This window comes from Pezoporus flaviventris, unplaced genomic scaffold, assembly GCF_033815535.1.
Source record: "Pezoporus flaviventris isolate CSIRO_AGI_PZ_B2104156 unplaced genomic scaffold, CSIRO_AGI_Pfla_v1 ptg000007l, whole genome shotgun sequence".
NCBI lineage: Eukaryota > Metazoa > Chordata > Aves > Psittaciformes > Psittacidae > Pezoporus > Pezoporus flaviventris.
In genome coordinates, this window is record NW_026892555.1 from 53,198,389 (window position 1) to 53,220,577 (window position 22,189).

Here is a 22,189-nt window from a genome sequence, read left to right on the forward strand (position 1 = left end):
TGGTCATAACCAAAGGGTTGTCAGGGTGCATTAAAAGTATCTATTTCCAAGTTATCAGAACTCCATCACAAGAAACACATTGGAGGCTAAGCCTGACTTCTTCCCTTAACTGTTAAATAATCACAAAGGATTCCAATTTCTCTTACAGGAGCATCATTTAAATTATTAGGATGTAACTGGTATTATCACTTTCAGCAATTCTGACTCAAAGAAACCAGTCCTATCACATCTTTGCTATAATTATTTTTAAATTATAAGACAGTTCAGGTATTGCTACCCATTCTATATTTGCCTAACAGTGTTTCCAAAAAAAGAAGACAGATGGTTACTGCGGGATGCTGACCACTCAAAACTTGCAAGAAATCAATGCAAGATACAAGGATTCAAATATTACAAGGTCAAGGCCATTTATATCAGGAATAGTGTGGCCAGCAGGACTAGGGAAGTGATCATCCCCCTGTACTTGGCACTGCAAGGCTGCACCTCATATATTATGGTCAGTTTTGGGCCTCTAACCAGAAGACAGACACTGAGGTGCAACAGAGCATCGAAAGAAGGGCAACAAAGCTAGTGAAGGGTCTAGAGCACAAGTCTTATGAGGAGTGGCTGAAGGAACTGCGGATGATTAGTCTGGAGAAGAGAAGGCTCAGACTGTACTGCTCTCTACAACTAGCAGAAGGCAGACTGTGGCAAAATGGGGGTCAGCCTCTTCTAGGTAACAAGTGACAGGACAAGAGGAAACTATCCCAGGGGCCGTTGTGTCAGAGGAGGTTTAGATTGGATATTGGGAAAAAGAACTTGACAGAAAGGGTTGTCAAGCATTGAACAGCTGCCCAGGGAAGTGTCTGAGTCACCATCCCTGGAGGCGTTTAAAAGATGTGTAGATGTGACACTTAGGGACATGGTTTAGTGATGGACTTGGCGTTGTTACATCAATGGTTGGACTTGATCTTAAAGATCTTTCCAACCTAGGTGATTCTATTCCATTCTATAACACTTTTTATTATGTTACCTCTAACTTATTAGTAATTGATCTTTTAGAAGTAATCTAAATATATAATGAGCTTAATTATAGTATAATAGAAAACTGACAGGGAGCTGGGGCCAGCTGCTATAGAAGATGCCATCTTCACACGGTTACCAATGAAAGCACATAAAACAAAGTCCAGAGGAGGATATTAAATGTTAGAAGCAATTTGCTTGGAGTTTTTGTTCAGAACACTCAACATGCCTGAGGGCCCCAATTCTGTTATTCTGGATGCAACCAGACAGGAACAGCTAGAAAAATAAAAAATAAGGAGGAAAAAAGGCTAGTAGCAAAGGCTACTCTGCTGGCCTAAGGAATCTTTCCTCCTTGTTCCTGAGGAGAAACACTAATGTTAAAGTTGGTGGCAGTGGTCCATGAAGGGCAGTGTTTTCTACCAGGATTTTGATAAAAAACAATGTGAAACAGACAACTGCAGTCTAATGTGCTAACAGCTCTGCAAACAACACTGATAGTAACTGCTCCTACAGCTTTGATTAACCATGTAATGAAAGACACTCTCCTCCTCTTGTGCTCAAGACTCTGTTCCTAATGTCTTTCTCCTCTGTTTGTGCATACCTATGACCTCATTAATCTATTGACATCATTTGTGGTCTTACACTAACCATAGACTGCTACTGCTGACTGTGAGGCTGAATCTCAGGTATTTCTTATTTTAAGTATAAGGAATAATCTAATTAGGTACAAACATACCTTCTGGATTGGTGTGACGATGATTAGTTATCTCAAGTTACAAAACACAGCAACAACAGCAATTTCTTTCTAATTTTATTTTACATCTTCCTCTTATTTACTCAACTTAACGTTAAGATAAGATGGCGTGTTATATGTTATATAATTCATGGAATGAAGACACTGGCCTTTCTGAGTAACCTTCTGGCACTGGCAGCACTTATTCTTGGACAATTGCCTAGGGAATCATTACTTTTTTTTTTTTAATAAAAAAAAAGAAATTTAAAAAAACTAAAAAGCAGAGCCATTTGTAGCATGCATTAAAGAATCTTCTGACCTGAAAGGTGATGTTTTAAAATCAATTAAGCACTCAATGTGCCCCAATCCTAGCTATCAACATGTCAAAGTAAAGCTGTATCAATTCTAGTAAAAAAAATTTACTAGCAGAATGAATTACCTGAGCAGGTTTTAAATGCACCACCTCAAGAAAAAGCTGTTCTATGTGGAAATAACATGCCTGCCTTGATTTACCTTATTAACTTCAGTAGTAATACAAGACTGTAAAATGCTATTCTGCAACATGCTCCTTCTCCCTGCCTATGCAACATTTGGCTCAGTCCTTATGCACAGAGGTGGGATGCAAACAGAAAGCTTATCAGGTCTGAACTGCAAAAATGATGGATATCCCAAAGCAGGTACGATTCAGTAAATTTCTTGGAATCTGTTAATTCAGAGAGTCAGACACATCTTATTTAGCTCATTTCTACTCCCATATGCTTGGAGAGGTACACACACTACTTGCTAGAATATCAGAAATACTTGAACATTTTGGTTATATGATCTTTACAAAACACTAAAGGTAAAATTACCAACATTTCTAGACCACTTTTTAAAGTGCATGCTATCCTGCTATTTCCTTGTGCATATAAATATACTTCTAAAATACTTTACATTCAAAAAAGCTGGTCTCACAATAAAACGCCAGTTTGAGGAACAGATGAAATAATTCAACAAATCAGGCAACCAAGCAGAAAGAACAACTGAGTGTGATGCTTTTGCAATGATCTCTTCAGATGACATAGTACATCTTTTATTTGTAGTGTTGCATAGGGGGTGGTGTTAAACTTTCAAAAGGACAAAGCAACGGATGCAGACAGTGAAAAATGCAAATGCTAAGCTACAGGAAGGTATGAGGACATTTCCCGCAATTATGACAGTTAATAGCATAAATGGCCCTCAAAAAAGTCACCTGGCTGTCTGTCTACAAGTAAACTACATCAGCTATTGTTTTCCATGTTGAAATCATCTATTACCTAAGAGCAGATGTGTACAGAAGAAAAAAACAGGAGCTGCGTGTAACTTCTGATATCAATAACTTGCCTTTTATGAAATGAAGGCTAGCTACACTACACACAATGAACTGTTTAACTTTTCAGATGGTTAAACTACAACATCTCCCATGCTTCTTGTAGAATGAAAGAAGTAAGGGAAGAGAATTTCTGATATACAGTGTGTTGACCCTCTAAAGGCAGCACAGTTAACTGAATATTACAGTTAATCTATAAATCTTGCATTTTTCAGGCAAAAATTTGGAAACAATTCTTTATGCTGGATCTATAAAACCCAAAACAACAGATTCTGTGAATTACTAGCACCAAGTGGTTCATATATCAAAAATGCGACCCAGCTTCTCAAATACTTGTTTCACAATTGCAAATCAACAGTAAAATAACTACTGCTAAAAGTAATTTGTCAATACTACGTGAGATGGAGATTATCTAGGAGAAAAGAATTCAATAGAGAAACACGCAGAACTGATTTTCTTCCTATGGTTTTGAAACAAATTAGCTGTCATTGATTTACAGAATAACAAGAAATACTGACTAATTATTCAAGTATATGAGCATGACTGCTGGGAAAATAATGCAAATAATTTACTAGCTAGTTAGCCCCTTAGAGAATGCCAGCATTGGACAGTTCTTGAAATTGAGAAGAAATGCTGTAGGTCTTGTATGGGTCTTATTCTTTCACTGCAAGTCAGTGACAGATGACTGTACCAACGTTGCAGAATAAGATTCATTAATAATCAGCACTTCCAGCTGGGAAATGCAAATTCAACCTTTTTGAGCCTTTGGATGCACATTGTATGTGTTAAGACACAGTAAACCAGAACATGTCCTACAGATACCGGCTGTGGTGAATTTATTTATTTTTAAAACCAAGAAAGGAAAATTGCACTCTCTGAGATTTGAGGTACCAATGAGTTTAGAGAAAGACTGAAGAAACAGTTCCTCACAGAAGGATTTCCAAGACCAACTGCTGTACAGTTTGGAACCAAAACTCAAAAGCCATAACCAGGATATCTTGAACAACATACGTAGGCATCTACTTTCATATGAGGAGAGAGTGTGTAGGATTTACTGGAAAGACTAAGTACTTGGTCCTTAAATCAAAAATGAGACAAAAAAAAAAATACAAATTCTGCCTGGGTTCCAGTGCTGACTGTTCAGATATAATATCCAACATCAATTTATTTTTATTTACAGTCCTTTGATCACAGTTTAGAAGTTATGCATTTGTTTCACCGGGTTTTTCCTTTCTTTTAAGGAACAATAAAAATGGTCAATGTCTACTTTCTGTTTCTCACAAACAAGGTAAAAAAGTTTTTGGTCAGATCTCCCTTTTGACATTTGGTGTAAGCTACTGGGCTGTACCAACAGCAGCATAGCCAAGAGAAGTGGTTATTTCCCTTTACTCAGCTGTCCTTAAGCCACATCTGGAGTACCACATGCAATTTTGGCTCCTCTCAGGACAAGAAGTATGTTGACAAATTTTAACAAGTCCAGGGGAGGGTCCCCAAGACAGTCAGGGCTGGAGCTTAAGGTCCTGTGAGGAGAGGCTGTGGGACCAGGGTTCATTCAAGACCCTTTCACGGGCACCTCACAGTAGCCCCCAACACTTAAGAGGAAAAGATAGAGTCAGGCTCTTTACAAAGGTGTTATTGAGAGACAACAACCATAAGCTGAAGTTGGGAGGATATAAAGGGGGGAAAGGAAAACAAAAATCCCCACAGTCACTGTGAGGCTACCTAACTGCTAGAAGAGGTCGTAGACCTCCATTCTCAGAGACTTTCAAAACCCAACAGGAAAAAGCCCTGAGCAATCATGTTTAAATTTAGTGTTGGAGATGGGAGAAGAGACCCACTGAGATGCCTTCCAGCCTGGGATGCTATGAAGAGGGAAACACAGTCAGACCACAGCCCATCCTGCAATCACCAAGAAACCTTGCAGGGGAGCGACCAACCTCAACCGCTTCAAAGGAATGTATGAGAAACCCAAACTGAGTAACTATGGAATTACCCACCCCACAGGAGAACATTATTCTTTCTCCTCAAAACAGAGGCTGGTTTCAGTGACTTTACCTCATCCTTTGTGGGGGCTCTTGTGTCCTTGGTTTTTGGTTAGGTTTTTTTTGTTCATTTGTTTGCTTGCTTGCTTTTCCAACTGCTACATTCCTATTTAAGTGTATTTCAACAACTACTACTGTGCATTAATTATGCAGGCAGGATACTCTGGTCATAAGACTTTCTTGTTCCTTCCAGTTTGCAATATTGTTTGCAATTTACTTGCAATCCTCCCAGCACTGGAACAATTGTGCTACTTCCCCATTTCAAGGGCAACAGGAAAACAGCTTCCTCCACAAGGGGAAAAAACAAACGGAATTTCCCCAAATACAGTAACAGTAAATACAGGCAAGAAAAAAAACTTATATCCTTCTTCTATAATTCTACCAACTCCAACTGCTTCATTCTTCAGGGTAAGCTAATGACCATTTGGAACCTTCTGCCACTTCCTTACTACTGCCAGTATAGCTCATCACTGAGCTGCCAAGCTGTAGGAAACAAGATTTGTGCATTGTCTCATTTCTGCATTTTAATGTGGACTTCTCAACGAGAAGGGATCAACTTAAATTGATTAGGCCAGCCCTCACTTCTAGACCCTCAAAACAGCACAGTGGGGTTGTCTTACACCCCTCAGTATGCCTGCATGTAGACTTGGCTTACTGAGGTTGCCAAAAGTTGACAGTGACTTATTTCACAAAAGGCTGTTGTATCTCGAAGCAATTTTTTGCTTGAAACAGTGGTACAATAAACTGCAAGGATCTTTTCAAAGCATGCATAAAAACAGTATGCTTACTTTTGCTTTCAGCAAATTAACAAGAAACATATTTGTAGAGATCTTCACACAGCTATGATGTTCTATTTGCAGACAACAATGAAAAGCTGTGAGAAACAGGTTTTGATATTTATGTACACTAATGGGCATGATGATTGAGTTTGTTGACTCAGTTCAACAAGAACAAATGGCATACAGGTTAAACACTACAGAAGGGTATTTTAAGATACATTATATCAATAGATTTGTACATATACACAGTATTTCTTGTACTGCATTTTGCCTCAGAGTATACACACAGACATTGTGTTCCAAGGTTAAACAAATCAAAATATTAGAACGTGAGGAGGAAAGTTGTACTGCATTGAGGAAGTGTAAAATAGGGTCCATTTTCTCAGACTTGGGACTTCTCTCATGACAAAGGCATCACCTGCAGAAGAGCGATGGAAAATACATGTCACTGAATGCTAATCCTTCTAAACATTACAGGGCCCACCATTAAAAGCAACCAGCCATTAAACAAGGAGATGAAGTCAATTACTGTATTTATGTCAGAAGGAGGTGGGAGTACACTTATGCCTTGTGTGGTACAGAGTAAATATGATTTGAGCAGCTGACTAGGCTTTTCTCCCCCATCCATTGTGTTTTGTGTTGTACCTTAGGGAATAGGAAGGTCATTTCACCTAAAAGTAAGTACAGTGAAGCTCTGAGCTAAGCTGTATGATACTAACAAGCACAAGAGTAGGCTCACATAAGAAAGATGAGGAAAGTTTTCAAACACAACTACACCCCACGGAAATGACAGTCACCTCCCAAGAAGCAATAGGGAAAATGCATTTTTATAGTAATACAGACATGTACATTATTGCCCAACAAAGATATCAAAGGTCCTGACCAATGTACAGTATGATAAGAAAAGCATGAAAGCTTAGGAAAAGAAAGATGCGTCATATTAGGCAAGAAGAAGAAGTTTATTTATCATAGAAGTAAACCACAGAGAGTTCCCCTAATCAGGAAATGTATGAAAATAATTAATAAAACATCTTTAAAACCCCAGGAGAAGCTTTTGTTCTGCTCTCTTAGAAGAAACCTGATCAGACTTCAGAAGAAAACAACTAACATTGTCAGAGAAAATGTGACATCAAAGCCTATCTATAGGTTCATAAGAAAAACCTTTGTGAAATGCATGAACTATGGGGATTAATGTCTTTCCACTTGAAACACATTATCACAAAAAGACAGACAGACACATTATCACACTGTGGGTTTTTTTCTCAATTACGTACTGAAATGATGGAAGAAAGTGCTAAGCTTTATTATGTTCAGCTTTGTTTTTAAGAACAGAGTAATGACATTTTATTTTAAAAAAAAAGAAGTTATTGATTTCCTTTCAATTTACAGAAAATAAGCTATGGAAGTGATATTTATTATTTACATAGCACTGCACTGCAAATAAACAGGCCTAGCATTTAGCTAACAAATAAGAGATGGGTCATACCTCATAGATTTTTGTTCTCTAAATCAAACAGTAATTTGATATACGATAAATGTCTAGAGATGAAAGAAGAATCAAAAAGTTCATGCAGTTTCTCTGGCTGTTGGCACGTCTATCACAAGCACTACAACCTGAAGAAAGCAATCTTATAATCTAGCATTTAGAAAAGCCTTATTTTTTTTTTCTACACAGAAATACATATATTTCCAACAAAGAAAATGCTAATGATATCAATGACAAAATATAGAAAAATGCAAAAAGGTAGGAAGTAGTTATAATTCCATGCTCGCCACTGAAAGTGCACTCCTTCTAAAAGGTGCCTGCAATACACATATCCCATCAAGTCTGATCTCTGATGAAGTTTCAAATGGTTAAAACATGTAGCTTCTTTTAGGTTGTTATCTTGTAGAAGTGGATCTACATATGTATCTGTGTCAAAAAATGCAGTGTGTTATTAAGGAATGTAATAGGACAAGTCTTTAAAATTCTAAGCACGGAGTGAAGGACCAAGGAATCGAAACACATTTTAGCAATCACATTACACCTATGAATACTGTTTAACAATAATCTCATAGAAGTAGGCCAACAAAATGCCAACATGAGCTAATATTTATTTATGGCAGTAAAAGTTTTTTGCATAAATCAGGACTCATGGAGACAAATTACCCTCACTAGCCTTTGGCTTATGTATTAATGTATTCTCTGTGACCAGGAAAATGCTATTCTGAAAGATGTCATAAAAAGCCACAAATGTAGCAAGGGAAGAAAAACACAACATAGACAGGTGCAGCCACTATGCAAAAATTTTGCATGTTTCAGACATTTTCCAACGTATGAGCACGTATAAAAAATTCAGAGTAACTGTCACTGTACCTACCTGCTAGAGGTTAGCAGATGATTTCCTAGACAAGCAAATCCACAGTATCAGTGATATGTAACGCTGTAATCAGCATCACATTTTATAGTCGGAGACTTATCAATCTGGAGAAAGGCTTACTTTCAGATTGTAAGGTGGGTGGAACACAGAATCATTCCTTTTGGAGCCTTTGGAACTTCAATCTGCTTTTAAAAGCTAACTAAAGGTAAAGGCTAAACATATGCTTGCAACTTGGACTGCTAGCAAAAGGAGTTCAATGTCCTCTAAAATACCCAGGAGCTAATTTCTCTATTTGCATGTCTTTTACACCCTCCCCCCCCGAAAAATGAGCATACAGTTTATGAGTGGTATGAGCATGACTAGGGAAAAAACAGCACCTGTTTAGCACCTCTTTACCCACATAGGGTTTCAGTGTCCTTCAGCACAGTGAGAATCCAAAACACATCCCCTTAGCTGTTAAAGAAATAATTCTCAGTCTCCCATGCAACTTCTCAACAGGGGGCAGAATTGACCCTCACCCCAATGCCCCTTAAATACTTCAGGTTTAATTTATGGTTATGTCAAGCTACATTAACAAATTAGTAGCTTGGAAGCAGTAGACAGAGTATGTAATGTCTGCAATCCCATGCTTTGTGATATTTTGCCAAAAAGGGAGTGATTAGTATATCACTCATAAACACACAGACTCACTTCTTGAAGTTTTACTTCATTTCCAAAAGAGCTTCCAAACTGAAAGCTACATGAATGAGCTCAGAAGAGCTACACTGCACTTCCTGGTGTTTCAAACTGTACAAGTATAGCATCCTAAAACTCTTTATTTATGGGGAAGGCAGATTTACATAATCGTCATCCCTTTCTCCAGAACTAGACAATTGATAGGAAATTCAGAGCTGTTAATTTCTACAGTTAATCTTAACAGTTGATTTTATGCCTTGCAAATGTTATTCTAAAGTATTAGAGTAAATAGAACACTAGACTGTTGTTGATTTAAGTGATTATACATACTTTTTCCCATCCAAAGGATTATTTACTAAGGCAACAAACTGAAAAGGAATTAAAGAGTACTCATTTTCTTCTTATTCACAGAGGAGTTCACCCACGGAATTCATTGCTACAGGGTATCATCAAAGCTAACACTGCAGCTTGGAATTATAGCTATAAAAGAAATTAAGATACAAAATAGCAACCTTAATGTGACATTCAGGTTTTACAACTGTCTACTCGAGACAGGAAATGGACAGGTAAGACTCTCAGGAGAAGAGGAGAAGTGCATTAATTCAACCACATCCTGAATGTAATGCATCAAAGGATGCACTTCTAGCAAATGCACCAAAATAAAGATATATAATTCAACCTGGGGACTTCTTTTTTTTTTTTTTTAATGTTGAAAACCTTGAGTCGGTTTGTCTGACAAAATGACCCCAGTTTCATATATATATCACTTATATATACCACCAATACACCAGTTTCAGTAGAAGAATGAGAGGACTCTGTCACTCATTCCTGCCAGCAACACCTGCACTTTTCCTGAAAACTTACCTGCATGCTGCCAGCTTCTGACCTGCTTAGCTTCAGAGTTCTGTCAGGATGACAGCATGAAGACCTGTGATCACCACAAAAGTAATGTTACAGAAAACTTTTACCCAAGAAAACAAACCTGGATTGATTTAGTTACAAATATTGATCAATCTGCTGAAACACAGACAAAACTAACCCCCTAAACCCCTACTATACAGCCTTTTTACTAGCTTCGCAAGTCATAGTATCTTTATAACTGAGAAAGATACTACGAAGTGTTGTACAATCTACTAGACTACAGACTTTTTCACTAAGTAGCACTTGCTAACATCATTCTTCAAGATAGAAGGCAAACAACCTATTTCTTAGAGTGCTGCAGTCCAACAGGCAAAAGTAGTTACTGATGTTCTTGAAGTGCTATCTTCAAAATAAGACACTTTGGCTTCACAAGGGCTATCGCTTCAATGTGAAAAGACACAGAGAAAAGATATGTAGAGAAGGAAAGCTGGAGTGTAAGCACCCAGCAGCTCTAGATGCGTGTGAAAAAGATTTTAGTGCTAGTGAACAAGTGCATCATTTGAAGTCCCTCTCAGATACGATCCATTTAATGATATTTCTTTCCATGAGACCTCTTAGCAGCACCAGCTGCTCTGAAGTCTATCTGCTTTTGCCAGCATTTGCAACTCCGCTGCTCCAACACACATGCTGGTAAAGCTGTACCATGAAATTATTTTGGTGCTTTAGTGGTTAAAAGTGCTGCACTCCATCTCCCCAGCTTGCTGACAATTTTTGTTTCTCAGATTTCTGACTTTCAGCAAACTACCAGAAATTAAAGAGCACTGTGTCTACGCATATACAGGTGCAATAACAGTACCGTTCCCTTCCTTGACCTCCTTCAGAAACATCCTAAAAAAAATGAGTTATCTGTTCCCAAAAAAACATAGTTCTGTCATTTCATGCTACGCTTTTATTGTTCTCATTTTAAATAAATAAATGAATAAGAGAATGCACCTCAGTTTTCAAGACAGAAAAGGAATTTCATGCATGATGCGATTTGCAACTGATACCCATGAGCTCCAGCACTACAAATAAAGGATTCAAATGCTTTCCAGTTCCTTGTCACCAGGCAAGTTGTCCACTTTCTCCAAGTATCTCTGTCCAAAGAGCTGCTCCCACTGACTTCCATTCTCAAGTTCAACACTGTCTGTGGAAGAAGTCACCTACCAGGCAAGCCTTTCAAATATATATAGGTTCTGGTTTTCTCTCATTTTAAACAGCTACCGGATTCAAACTACTTAACAGAACATTTAGAATATGTAAGTAGAGGTGATAAGAACTTAAGGAGAGACATTTTGTTCCCATTTCTCAAGGGAGGCATCTTTAAAGAGAGTTTCCCAGGCTGCATGCTACAGGGAAGTAGAGGCAGTCAACCTGAGATGGATGTTAGAAGAAAGAGCACTGTGTTGGTGGGTGACTGCTGCCTTCCCGCTCTCCCCAAAACACTTTTCTCTGGATCTTAATTGACCCAAGATGGAAGCACAGAGATGGAAATGGCATTTACTTTTTGCACACAAGAAAATCTAACACTGTGCCTACAAGCCTGGAAAATGCTGCTCCTGCAAGGTCATATATTTTTCCCCTTTGACACCTTTCACCTGCTCTGACCAAACCAGGCAAAACTTCCTTCAATAAAAGAAGCCAGACAAATTTCTAAAACATTTGAGCAGGGTAAGAAAATTAACAGCCATTTTAGATCTCTCATGCACACTGGCATCCAAGTCAATTTTTCTCAGCATGCCACCCATTAAGGGGTTCCTAGACTTCTTGTTGCTGTGACTAACATTTTTGTGAGTGTTCTGGGAAAAGAACGGTTTTAAAATGTAACGGGATGTCTATGTGAATCTCCCTCATGCTGTTCACTATCATTCTTCTCAGTACATCATAACAAATATTTCCCAATGCCACCATAATGATGGAGGAGTGGGGAAGAAAAAAAAGAAAAATCAGTTTGATCTTTGCCTTCTTTTCAGTAGCTGACCAATTTCAGAGCGTTAACCATCACCGCTCTAAATAACTATGGAAAGTTTATTTCAACTTTAGAAGCATGGCGGAGTTTTTTAATGTGTATGTATACACATACAAACATGTATACACCCTCACTATGCAAATTACCCTCTAGTCTGAACAGTCTTGCATCACAACTTGCTTTGTCATCACCCTGACCTCACCTGTGCAGGCTGGCACATGAAACTCATTCAGCCACCTGAAAACTGCACCACAATGTCATATTGTACCATCATTTTTAAACAACCACCTCCAGAGAAATCCAAAATAATAATCCAAGCATGGTACAGCTCACTGACTCCACAGATTTGCCTTAATATTTCAGCCTTGTCCAAATTATTTTGTCTATAGAAAATGTGAATAGTAATAATTCAAAGCATCAAAACATATAGGGAGGAACTGAATTCTGTAGTGTTTAAAACATAACATTTAAATAGCATTTTAGTACCTGCTGATGTAGCTATGCAGACACTCCCCCTCCAATGTCTTCAGCAATACTTGTTAATTTGAGGACTAAAGTCACAAAGCACACCCAAGCATGCTGGACTCTATCTTTTCCTTCCGTGGCAGAACAAGGACCTCAGTCCCGCAGTGGTACTTTCAACAGCTGAATATACATGGGTTCAAAAATATTGTGCATGCTTTAAAAAACATTCTCTGTAACATATCTCTTATATCCTGAGAAGATGATAACTCTGACTCATTCGATATCACTATGATGAATCACTATGACTGAAAGAAATAAAAGCAATTCCCACTATTTAGCAGGAGTTCAAAGATTTGGTTAGAAGAAATCAAGTGAAAGGTTTCAACTAATATCTGAACTCTGTCCTCTACAAAAGCACCAAAATATTTTCTTTTTACCTGACATCACTTACCAAACTCTAATACCTGTGCTCATCCCCTCAAAAACCAAACCAACTCTCTAGAAGCTTCTACAATGAAGCTTCATCTTCATTCAGGAGTTCAGAAAGCAAGCGTAACTTCTCAGAAGTGCCAGGGCAAGGCAGCTAGTTCACTGCAGCCCATTTGGTGGTAACACACAATCCAACAGCATCAGTCAAACACCAGAGAAAGCTGTTCTCTCTAAGCACTGCTTTTCCCAGCATGCCATTTGAAAATAACACTATTTTGCTTAAAAGAAAACTAATGAATTGTGTGTGAAGTAAAACAATTGGAAGCAGAATAACTGAAAATTGTTATCAAGTGATGTAAACCGCAACTTTGTGGTTCAAGTATTTAAAAACCAAAGGAAGCAATTAGCAAAAGATTGTTCTGATGCCTTACTTTAAAATCACATTTTGCATGTTTCAAGTTCATATGAGTAACAAAAAAAAAAAAAAAAAAAGACAGGTTCATGCCAGGGCTCAAGCTTTAAAAAACAAAACAAAAAACTTCCCACCAGCAGTGCCAAAAGCTCCCTCTCTTCTATTTTATTATTTGTTTTTTCAGCATTGTACTAGTATGATACAGGAAAATATCACATTAATCTCAATGTCACAGTAAGCCCAATTAAAAAAAAAAAAACCAAAACAAAACAAATAGATTAAACTCACTCTGTTCTACTACATAACACAGTACTTCATTTGAAGTTTATTTACCATTACTTGGATTTACCATGTAGGTTCTAGTTTTGCATTTGACTGAACACAAGATTTCATCATGAAAACAACATGGTGGAGGATCAACTTTAAAGTCAGAAGCCTACAATCAGCTTTTCAGCCCCAGAGGTTATTTTTTTGTCCATGTTAAATTTCCTGTCTTCGGCAGACACCCAAGACGAATCATTCTTGAGCTTTAAATGCATACATCTACGATTACCCACAGAAGATTACACTCTTTGGTGCTCCAGATCTGATCCTAAAAAACTCTTACAAGGAACTGTGTTTTCCCCAGTTACATGCTGCTAATCAAGGCTTGGAAAGTATTTCATACCAGCAAAGATAATTAGCATCAGTATTTCATTTTATTTAAACTAAAGTATTGATATTAGTAAGAGTTTAAAGCATTAACCATTTCTAAAGTGTTTAAAGAACCAACTTTAAGCTTAGCAGACTTTTTTAACAAGTTTGCCACAGCTGCCATTGCTCATCAGGGTCCTCCAACCCTACTACTTTCGACCCTCAAAACCAGAAAAGCAAATCATACCATGACAAGAAATCACAGTAACCTAGCATTTCAAAATCAGGTTCTGAACTGAAAGAACACCTCTGTATTACCCCCTTTTGGCACTGCCCAGAGAGGGGTGGGAGACAGAAGGCATCACTCTGAACAGTGAGTCTGCATGGCAGCTTTCCAGCTGCAGATGCAACCCCACTGTAAAAGTCATACAAAAAACCACTTTGATATACGATCTCTAAAAGGCCTTTTTCCAGAAGCCCATGAAACACTTCCTTGATGCTTTGGAAAGGAGGAGAACATTGGCTCAAAGATAACTCAGGTACAGACACAAGAAAAGTGAAGGAGACTGAACTAAGTTTCACCCTAGTAAGGACTCTGCTAACAGCTTGTGAAGGGGAAAAGAATAACAGGCAGAGTAAATTAAGGTAAGAGAAAAGCTGTTTGTCCATTTACTGATTTCTCTCTCAAATCCAACTGAACAACATCACTAGGTCCAAAACAAAAAAGCTCTGCAGTGGGATTTCTCTTTCATCTATCTATCTCTTCTCTTTCAAGATAGGAAGTCCCTCCTTCATGTTTCATATTTTTAGTAATCTTCAGATGAGTAAGATTTATGACCATACACAATTCATTATAAATTCTCATCTGTGGAAATATTACTGCAATGAGAAAGTACCTCTGTTTCACTATCAGGAATTGGGACAACAAAACAATTTTATCTGAACTTATTCTGGTACAGAAAGAGTTTGGCAAGAACCAGATTGAGCACCTGACAGAACAATACTTCCACTATTTTAATATCACAGCTAGACGCTATGTCATTAGAGTAATATAAACAAGTTCCACCTGAACACAATTTATTTCCTAGAGACTTTCCTCCTCCTCCCCATATGTCTTTCCAGCAAATTCATCCTCATCCATTATCCAGCCGTGTTTCACCCGTTCAATGAAAACACAGATGAGGTCCAACAGGTTTCGAACAGGGGGCGCCCTGCTCCCAGCCCTAGCACTGAAAGCCCTGCCTGGTACCACCACCCCTTGGCCTCGGGGGCAACCTGCCGCCCTCAACACCTACCACCCCTCAGCCCCTCTGCACACAACGTTCCCGCACGTTGGCCACCAAGGCACCGACATCCAATCACACAGGGTGACAAAGCAGACGGCGACCCCTCACCTGCTGCCGTGGACCTGGGGAACTGTGCCCGCCCCAGCGGTAGCCACCAAGCTCAGGCCAGGGCACCTGCAGGGAGGCCACGGGCTCTGGAAAGGGCAGGAAGTGGGTGCAGGTGCTGGTGGTGGGCTGGAAAGCTGTCTCCATCTCACCCTTCATACAATCCCGCAATCACAGAGCTCACCGCACTGCCTCAAGCAATACGGTAAGAAAAAATGTGCGTTTTCACTCCCAGCCCATGGAAGCAAGAGGGAAGCACCCGGTAGCGAGCTGGGAGTCGGGGACTGCCTCTGGTGGGGCTAAGGAGGGTCCGCGAGCTTCTCCCAGAGGAGAAGCCAGAGGTAACGGGGAGCACGGGGAGAGCGGGGCACCTCCCGAGAAGGCTGAAGGGCACATGCTGACATCGAAAGGTGCTGGCCGGGCCACCACGGGGCTTCTCAAAGACAAAGGGTACGCGGCTGGGGGAGCTGCTGGGCAGCTCTGCCCCGGGATGCCGATGAGGCCCCTAGGAGACCTGCAACCCGGGGTGGGAGGGGGACCCCGCAGCCCCTCTACGGCCATGAAGGGGCTAGGGGCACCCTGGAGCCCCGCGGCGGCCGCGCAAGTGAGGGACGGTCTCGCTCCGCAGCCCGCGGAGGATGCGCGGCGCTGGTCGCCGAGGTATTTCCTTCCGCGCCGTGCGGGCGGTGGGCACCAGCTCCCTCCCCGCTTTCCCACCTCCCGTCCGCAGCCCGGCACCAGCCCCGGCCCTGTCCTCCGCAACGGCAGCTTACACGGCGACCCCGTCAGATCCGACCGATCTAACGAGTAATCGTTGGTTATTCAGAGTTCAATTTTCAAATTGTGCGGAAGCATGGATTAATATTAACATATTCACCCGCGGCTGGACGCCGCGGTTCTCCATCCAAAAGTAACGCGGTTTTTTTTGGATGGCCGCCTGCTAAGTAACGCGATTTAATAAACTGCAATTTCTCTCTCTCGAAATAAGTCAAATCTCCCCCTGAAGACCCCCAGAGAATTGCTCCTGAAACAGCTCACTCCCCGCTTTTACAAAGTACCCCCAGAACCCCAACAAGGCATCTGAGCAAAACACCATTTGAGCAAAAACATTGGCGAACACCAATTCCTCCTCTCGCTCTCTCGCACCTTCCCCCAGGATGCGAAGCGACTCGGGGTGAGGCGAAGTCAGCGCCTGGGTTTCCGAGCGGGAAGCGACGGAGGGCCACTGAGCCCTGCGGAGCTCCGCACGCCGGCACTGTAGGGCGAGCCCTGCCACGCGTGCGAGCTCCGCACCCAGGGCGGGCAGCGACAATAAAAATAACCATACCAACACCACCAAACAGCAACAGATATGTAAGAAATAAGGGGTGAGCAACGAAGCTGAAAGTTTTCCAGGGTAAGAGCGGACCGTGGGAGCTGCCGCGCGGAAGGAGCGGGGTGCATCCCCTTGAGCCGCGGCTCGGCTGGCAGAGAGGACCGTCCCGCAGCCCCGGGACGCGCACCCGGGCGGCGACAAGCCGACGGACGGACAAACAGACAGAGGGACATACCGGCAGTCAGGCACACGGGCAGGAGCAGCCGGAAGGTGAGCCCGCACACCACCTCGGTGGCCATCGCGGCGGCGTGGGGGTCGCGGCCAGCCGGCCGGAGAGCCGTCCCTCTCTGCGCGCCACCGCCGCTCCTATGTCCGCCCGTGCGCGGAGCCGCCGCGACGGCGGAGCATCGCCCGTCCCCTCTTCTCTTCGCCTCGCCTCAGCCGCGCCGCCTCACGCCTCCCGCCGCATCCCGGCGGCAGCCCATGCAACCAGCGCCGTGCCGCACCCCCGGCCAGGGGCACACACACGCCCACCCCCTCGGGGCTCCCCCCACTGCAGTTTTCCTGCCCTCTTCCCGTCCGCTGAACCGCGCGGAGCGCCCCCCCCCCCCCCGGCCTGCCCTCTGCACCGACGGCGCGGGACCAGCCGGCGGCACCCCACGGCGCGCCCCGTGAGGAAACTGCCCCGCGCCCCGCCCCGACAGGGCCGGACCGCTCAGTGAAGGGGCCGGCCGTGCGCCGCCTGCCCATGCCTATGCCCTGCCCCTACCGCTAGCCCGGTCTCTGCCGTGCCCTTACTCCTGCCCGCGCCCACGTGCCTACCTTCTGCCCATGTCCCTACCTTCTGCCCATGTCCCTACTCCTGCCTCTGCCCCTGCTCCTGACCCCACCCTGCCCTCTGCCGTGCCCTTACTCCTGCCCTGTCCCAAAGTCCTGCCCCTTGCGCTCGCCGCTGCCTGCTCGTCCCGTCCGCGTCGCAGGGACTGTTCTGTCACCGCGCTGCCACCCCCAGCTGGCTCCTGTTCGCCACTTAAAACCTTACCGGTTTTCCTTAACGTTTCTTTTTGAGTTGGTTTGGTTTTGTGTGTGGTTTATTTGTCTCGGCTTTGTTGTTTGGGTTTTTTTTTTTTTTTACAAGAATATTTTTCATTATTATGATAATGGTTTTTATAATAATGTTATTAGTATTCACTAAAAACTTCTGATTTATACTTTTTTTTTCTTGAGTGGGGGAGCAGTTTTCTCCAGTTTTTTCAACCCCCCCCCTCCCCCTCCCCCATGTTTCAGCAGGGCATTTAGGTCCACAAGAAAAAAAATAGATCTGCGGTTGCTGGAATGTATCTCACTTTTCTGGAAAGCTTTGTACCCTTTAAAATACGGTGCGGGTTAGAACATGCGGCGGGTTGAAAAGGGCCTTTTCAAGGCTCAGCTGGTGTGTCCCTGTGTGTGTGCTGAATAAACCTAATAGCCTGGGTTGAAATAGTAATGCTGTAAAATAGAAAGTTATTAATGTTATTAATTCAAGTAAAAGCCCATTTAATCTTCAGGACTGTACTGCAAGCCCTCCCACTTAACTGAGGTGAGCTCAGACGGAATGTCCTCTTTGTGGGGCAGTGCTGGAGATAACTCTTCAGTCTCCTGCAAGATTTGGAGTAGGAAAAAACAGGAGCAGTGACCCTGTGGTGCTCAGCATAAATTGCCGGAGCTTCTTCCCAGCAAAGGACCTCATCCAGTCTTCCTTCAATATAGGAAGTCTTAGATTTGCTCTTGAAGTCCTGGCTTTTTGACTCCTTGTAATTACATAAGCATCTTTTGCTGTTGCATGCTTTTTAGAATACATACTTTCATACCGTTGTTGCAGAGAAAACTCTTGGCAAACATGGGTTTGACCCACAAAAGGGTCTTTTGAAGAAAAAATAAGGTTTTTTTTGTTTTGAGGGTTCAAATGATAGGTGTTGAGCCATGTGGACATCTGATTTTTATTTTATGAATAATGGCAATTATTCAGATACAGTACAACAGGCAAACTGATTTGTATATTTGGAGAGTGAAGAACTCCAGAGTTACAGATATAAAAATGCTCAAGGAAGCTAAGAAAAATCTAATTCAGTGTACCAAACGAGTCCCATTATGAGGACGCAGATCACAAAGGACCTGTATCACAAAAAAACTGAGCCTTTGCTGAAGAGGTATGGTCATTTCACACCCATACACGAGCGTGTGCGTAGAAGTTAAGTATCACATCTTCCAGTGTTACAGAGGAGTGTAACAAAGCCCTGTCCCAGTAGGATGAATGCGACACTTCAACTCGACTGCGGGGAGCAGCTTGAGGAGATTGCTCCCTCACTTCCCACATTTGGGCCCAGCACAGCTCTCCCGGCTGTCTCGGCAATGAACCAAGACTGCAGATTTGTTTCTCAGTGTTCTAGTGTGGATTTCTGTACACATGGATCTCTGTGTATATGCCTAGTGATAATGTCTGTACACAGTAAAATACCAGGATCGAGTAGGACTTCATCTGCTAGTGATCAGCCCATGGCAAAGTAACTGCAGCATTGTTTTATGACCACAGGGTCTATTTCCAAAACTCAGAGTTCCTGAGGAAGCTCTCCTTGCCTTAGAGGCTCCAAAGCAAGCAGTTAATGGGATAGTCTGTATGTGTAGGATACATGCACAGCTGAAATATTCTGTGCACTTTGGCAGCACATGTTCAGCTATTGATCAGGATTTTTTTTTTCTGTTCAGTCATCCAGATTCACTGACACGTGGATAAAGTATTTATTACTTTAATAGTACCGTTACCAAATACTTTGCTTCCTGAAACACTGATTTTAGTCTAATAGTTGGGAAATAATTAGCCAATTTTCAATACTTAGCATTCACAAGGTTTGAAAAGCAGACTTAAAATCCGTGTATTGAGTGGTTCCTTACCTTCTGCCAGACTCTTCATCTACTGCAAAATCTGTGCGGCCGCAGTGCCACCTTTTGGCTAAAACGTCTGCTAAATGACATTTCTTCCTCACAGCTGCTGGCAGTTAACTGTTTGTAGACATAATTTTGAGATCCAGCCACACCTCTGTAGTGGTAAGAAGTATAAAAAAGAGATGTGAAGCCTTAACCAAGAATCATGTACGGTGCCTGGAGCTCAGCTGTTGACAGGAACAGTAAGTGCATTAACCTGAAAATTGGAGCAGGGCTTTTAGCCAGCACGAAAACAAAACATAGGGCTCTGACTAAAATAGGTAAAACAGAAAGAGAAACTGGATTAATGGGAAAAGTGTCTCTTGAATTAAGTGTGCGTAATAGAGAACAATGTCTAGAGGAGAGCTAGGAGTTTATTTAGCTGACACCGGTTTTGCAAGAGACATAAAAAGCAGTTTAAAGCAGGAGGGCTGCTTCTTCCCTAAGGGCATGCAACCCAGTGTAATCACACTGTGGCCCACACGGTTTTTCTCTTTCTCTCTGCAAACCAGAGGAAATTGCCAGGCTGTGTGAGTCCTACAGAATACAGTAAATGTGCCAACAGTGGACACAGCAATCTCAACACCAACCAGCATTTCTTTCCCTTCTTTTCAACTACCAGGATCTCAGACTCTCCATTACCAGGTGTGTAACACCACCTCAGGTGAAAACATTTTAGCAGCGGGGAGGCTGAAGAAGCCTTAATGAAGAGAGGGAAGAAGAGCTTACTTAGATTCACAAAAGAACAAACTTCAGTTGTGAAGAGATTTCCTCCACCTTACCTGGTCACCTTTCCTGTAGCAATAACTTGGGGCAATTTTGGAGAAACGTTGCCCCTGCTTCATCCAACATGCAAAATCAATTGCAGTTAATAGAGTTCAGAGGCCAAGAGAGTTACTGGGGGGGGGGAAAAGTCCAGAATATATTGTGTCACAGATTCTATTAGGTAGAACAAAATCAACTGGAACTGCTGATTGCAATTGTGTTGAGCTGACAGACTGTCTAAAATAGCACTGTTCAGAAACATCTTCTAAGTGCCTCAGGTATCTGATTTGTTTGGCTGTTTGAACCATGAATTCATGCCATTGTTCTAGCATCCACAGGCTTGGATTAGCATACAAAAGGGCTTGTGTACGGATAAAGATATATATATATGTGTATATATATATATATGCATATATACAGGCTGATACAGTCCACACAGTTATGGTGAGCTCCATTAATGACTGCTAAACTAGCTGAAGAAATAAAACTGCATTAACTCCCATTGGGAAGCAGGAGAAGTTACTGAAGCCTTTTCAGGGGAATCACGGCTGTACAGAGCTGGTTTATATTTGCTATTCTTACAACACAAGAGTCCTGCTTTGGGGACCTAGGGGGAAGGAAATGGCTTTAACATTTACAGTGATGGTTAACTAGTGTATTACGTCTCTTGATCCGTGCTCCGTAAGACTACATGAAAGTATCCTGCTCCTCTTACCTATTCTGGAAGTTCTCCTCCTGCTCAGCCCTGTCAGCAGCTGGGGGAACAGCCTGCAGTGGCCCACCAGGAGTCAAGCAATTCCATTTTTCAGCTTAGTTCACATTCAGCTCTGACTGAAGCTGTTATTGTTCACTTCCAGCATGAAGTCAGCTAAGCTTCAAAATAACATTCAAGTTCAGTTCTGGTTCAAGAAAAGTTAAAAAAAGCAGTTCAAACTGATTTTTGGTTCAGAGTCAGTTTAAGTCCCCAGAACAGCAGTAGTTAGTAACTATTTTATCCACTTAAATTATGAGCTTGTCTTGCCTTACAATAAGGAAATTCATTCCACTTAAATGTATGCTGAGTAGGCATCCTTAGAAATGTTCATCTGCCCCAGCAGAGCAGCGTGTTTCTTAGAAGCCTCCAAAATTTCCCCCATGCTTGATTTATCTTCCATTCATTAATCCATAATTTCACCACTCATTTCAGCTCAGTTAGAACTGGGCAAAGGGTTTGCAGAAAACTTTGTAAAATCAGATGCATTACTAAAGGTCTGGGGTTTTTTTCTCCTCCTAGCCTTTGTTAGTCGTCACCATTCGTGTCACAGGGTCTGTTTAGAGCTTTTGTCTTGCACAATAAATATGTTTTTATAGAAACCCTTTGTTGTTTGCTGATCTTTTTCTGCTGGATTTTACAATCTGATCAATTAGGAAGCATCAAAACGTTATTATCTTTACCTGACAATAATGTAAAACACCATAGGAGAGATCTGTCACATACTTCAGCAGTTCTAGTTTAGACACATTTTGTGGGACATTGAACCTGGCAGAATCCAAATGGTGTCTCAAGGCATCATTGACTTTTTGTTGCAATTAGAAAGGAAATTTGTTCTTGACTACTGAACACTTCCACCTACATCAGAAATGAGCTGTCAGGAGTAGCGCTCATAATGAGTGTTTAGAAAAATGCAGTTGTCTAGTGGTCAGAGCAGAGGGCTAACAAAACAGAGCTGCTGACTGAACTGATGGAAACATATCCCCAATCTCCTCCTGCATGCATCCTGCGGCTGAATCAATAATACAGGAAAGCTCTTTGAGATCCATTAAGAAGAGAGGCTAGACAAGGTGAAAGGAAAGTGGGATGTTCCCATGGAGCTGTGACATTACATACCTGTGAATTTTACTTGTATCAGCATCAAAGTTTAGCAGTTACACATGAATTATGTTTGCTCCTTTCAAATCAACTATGTTTCAGCAGAGGAGCCACTGTTTTGTTTGCTTGCAAGTTTCTTTTGTTGAGGGAATAAGAAATAC

General features: G+C 41.8%; 1 protein-coding gene and 1 long non-coding RNA gene across 2 annotated transcripts in view; both read right to left on the bottom strand.

Moving 5' to 3' along the window:
• PIEZO2 (piezo type mechanosensitive ion channel component 2) overlaps positions 1-16,956 on the bottom strand; it is a 295,675-nt gene extending 278,719 nt beyond the window's left edge. The window contains exon 1 of the mRNA XM_061448817.1: positions 16,689-16,956. Coding sequence (XP_061304801.1) covers positions 16,689-16,752 — 64 coding nt within the window. The 5' untranslated portion in view covers positions 16,753-16,956. The remainder of the gene's footprint in view (positions 1-16,688) is intronic.
• Positions 16,957-19,572: 2,616 nt separating this feature from the next.
• Positions 19,573-21,649, bottom strand: LOC133266978 (uncharacterized). The gene is made up of 3 exons (XR_009742591.1): positions 20,895-21,649; positions 20,197-20,311; positions 19,573-19,631 (listed from the first exon to the last, which is right to left on the bottom strand). It is a non-coding gene; the product is annotated as an uncharacterized LOC133266978 (long non-coding RNA).
• Between the last annotated feature and the right edge of the window lie 540 nt (positions 21,650-22,189).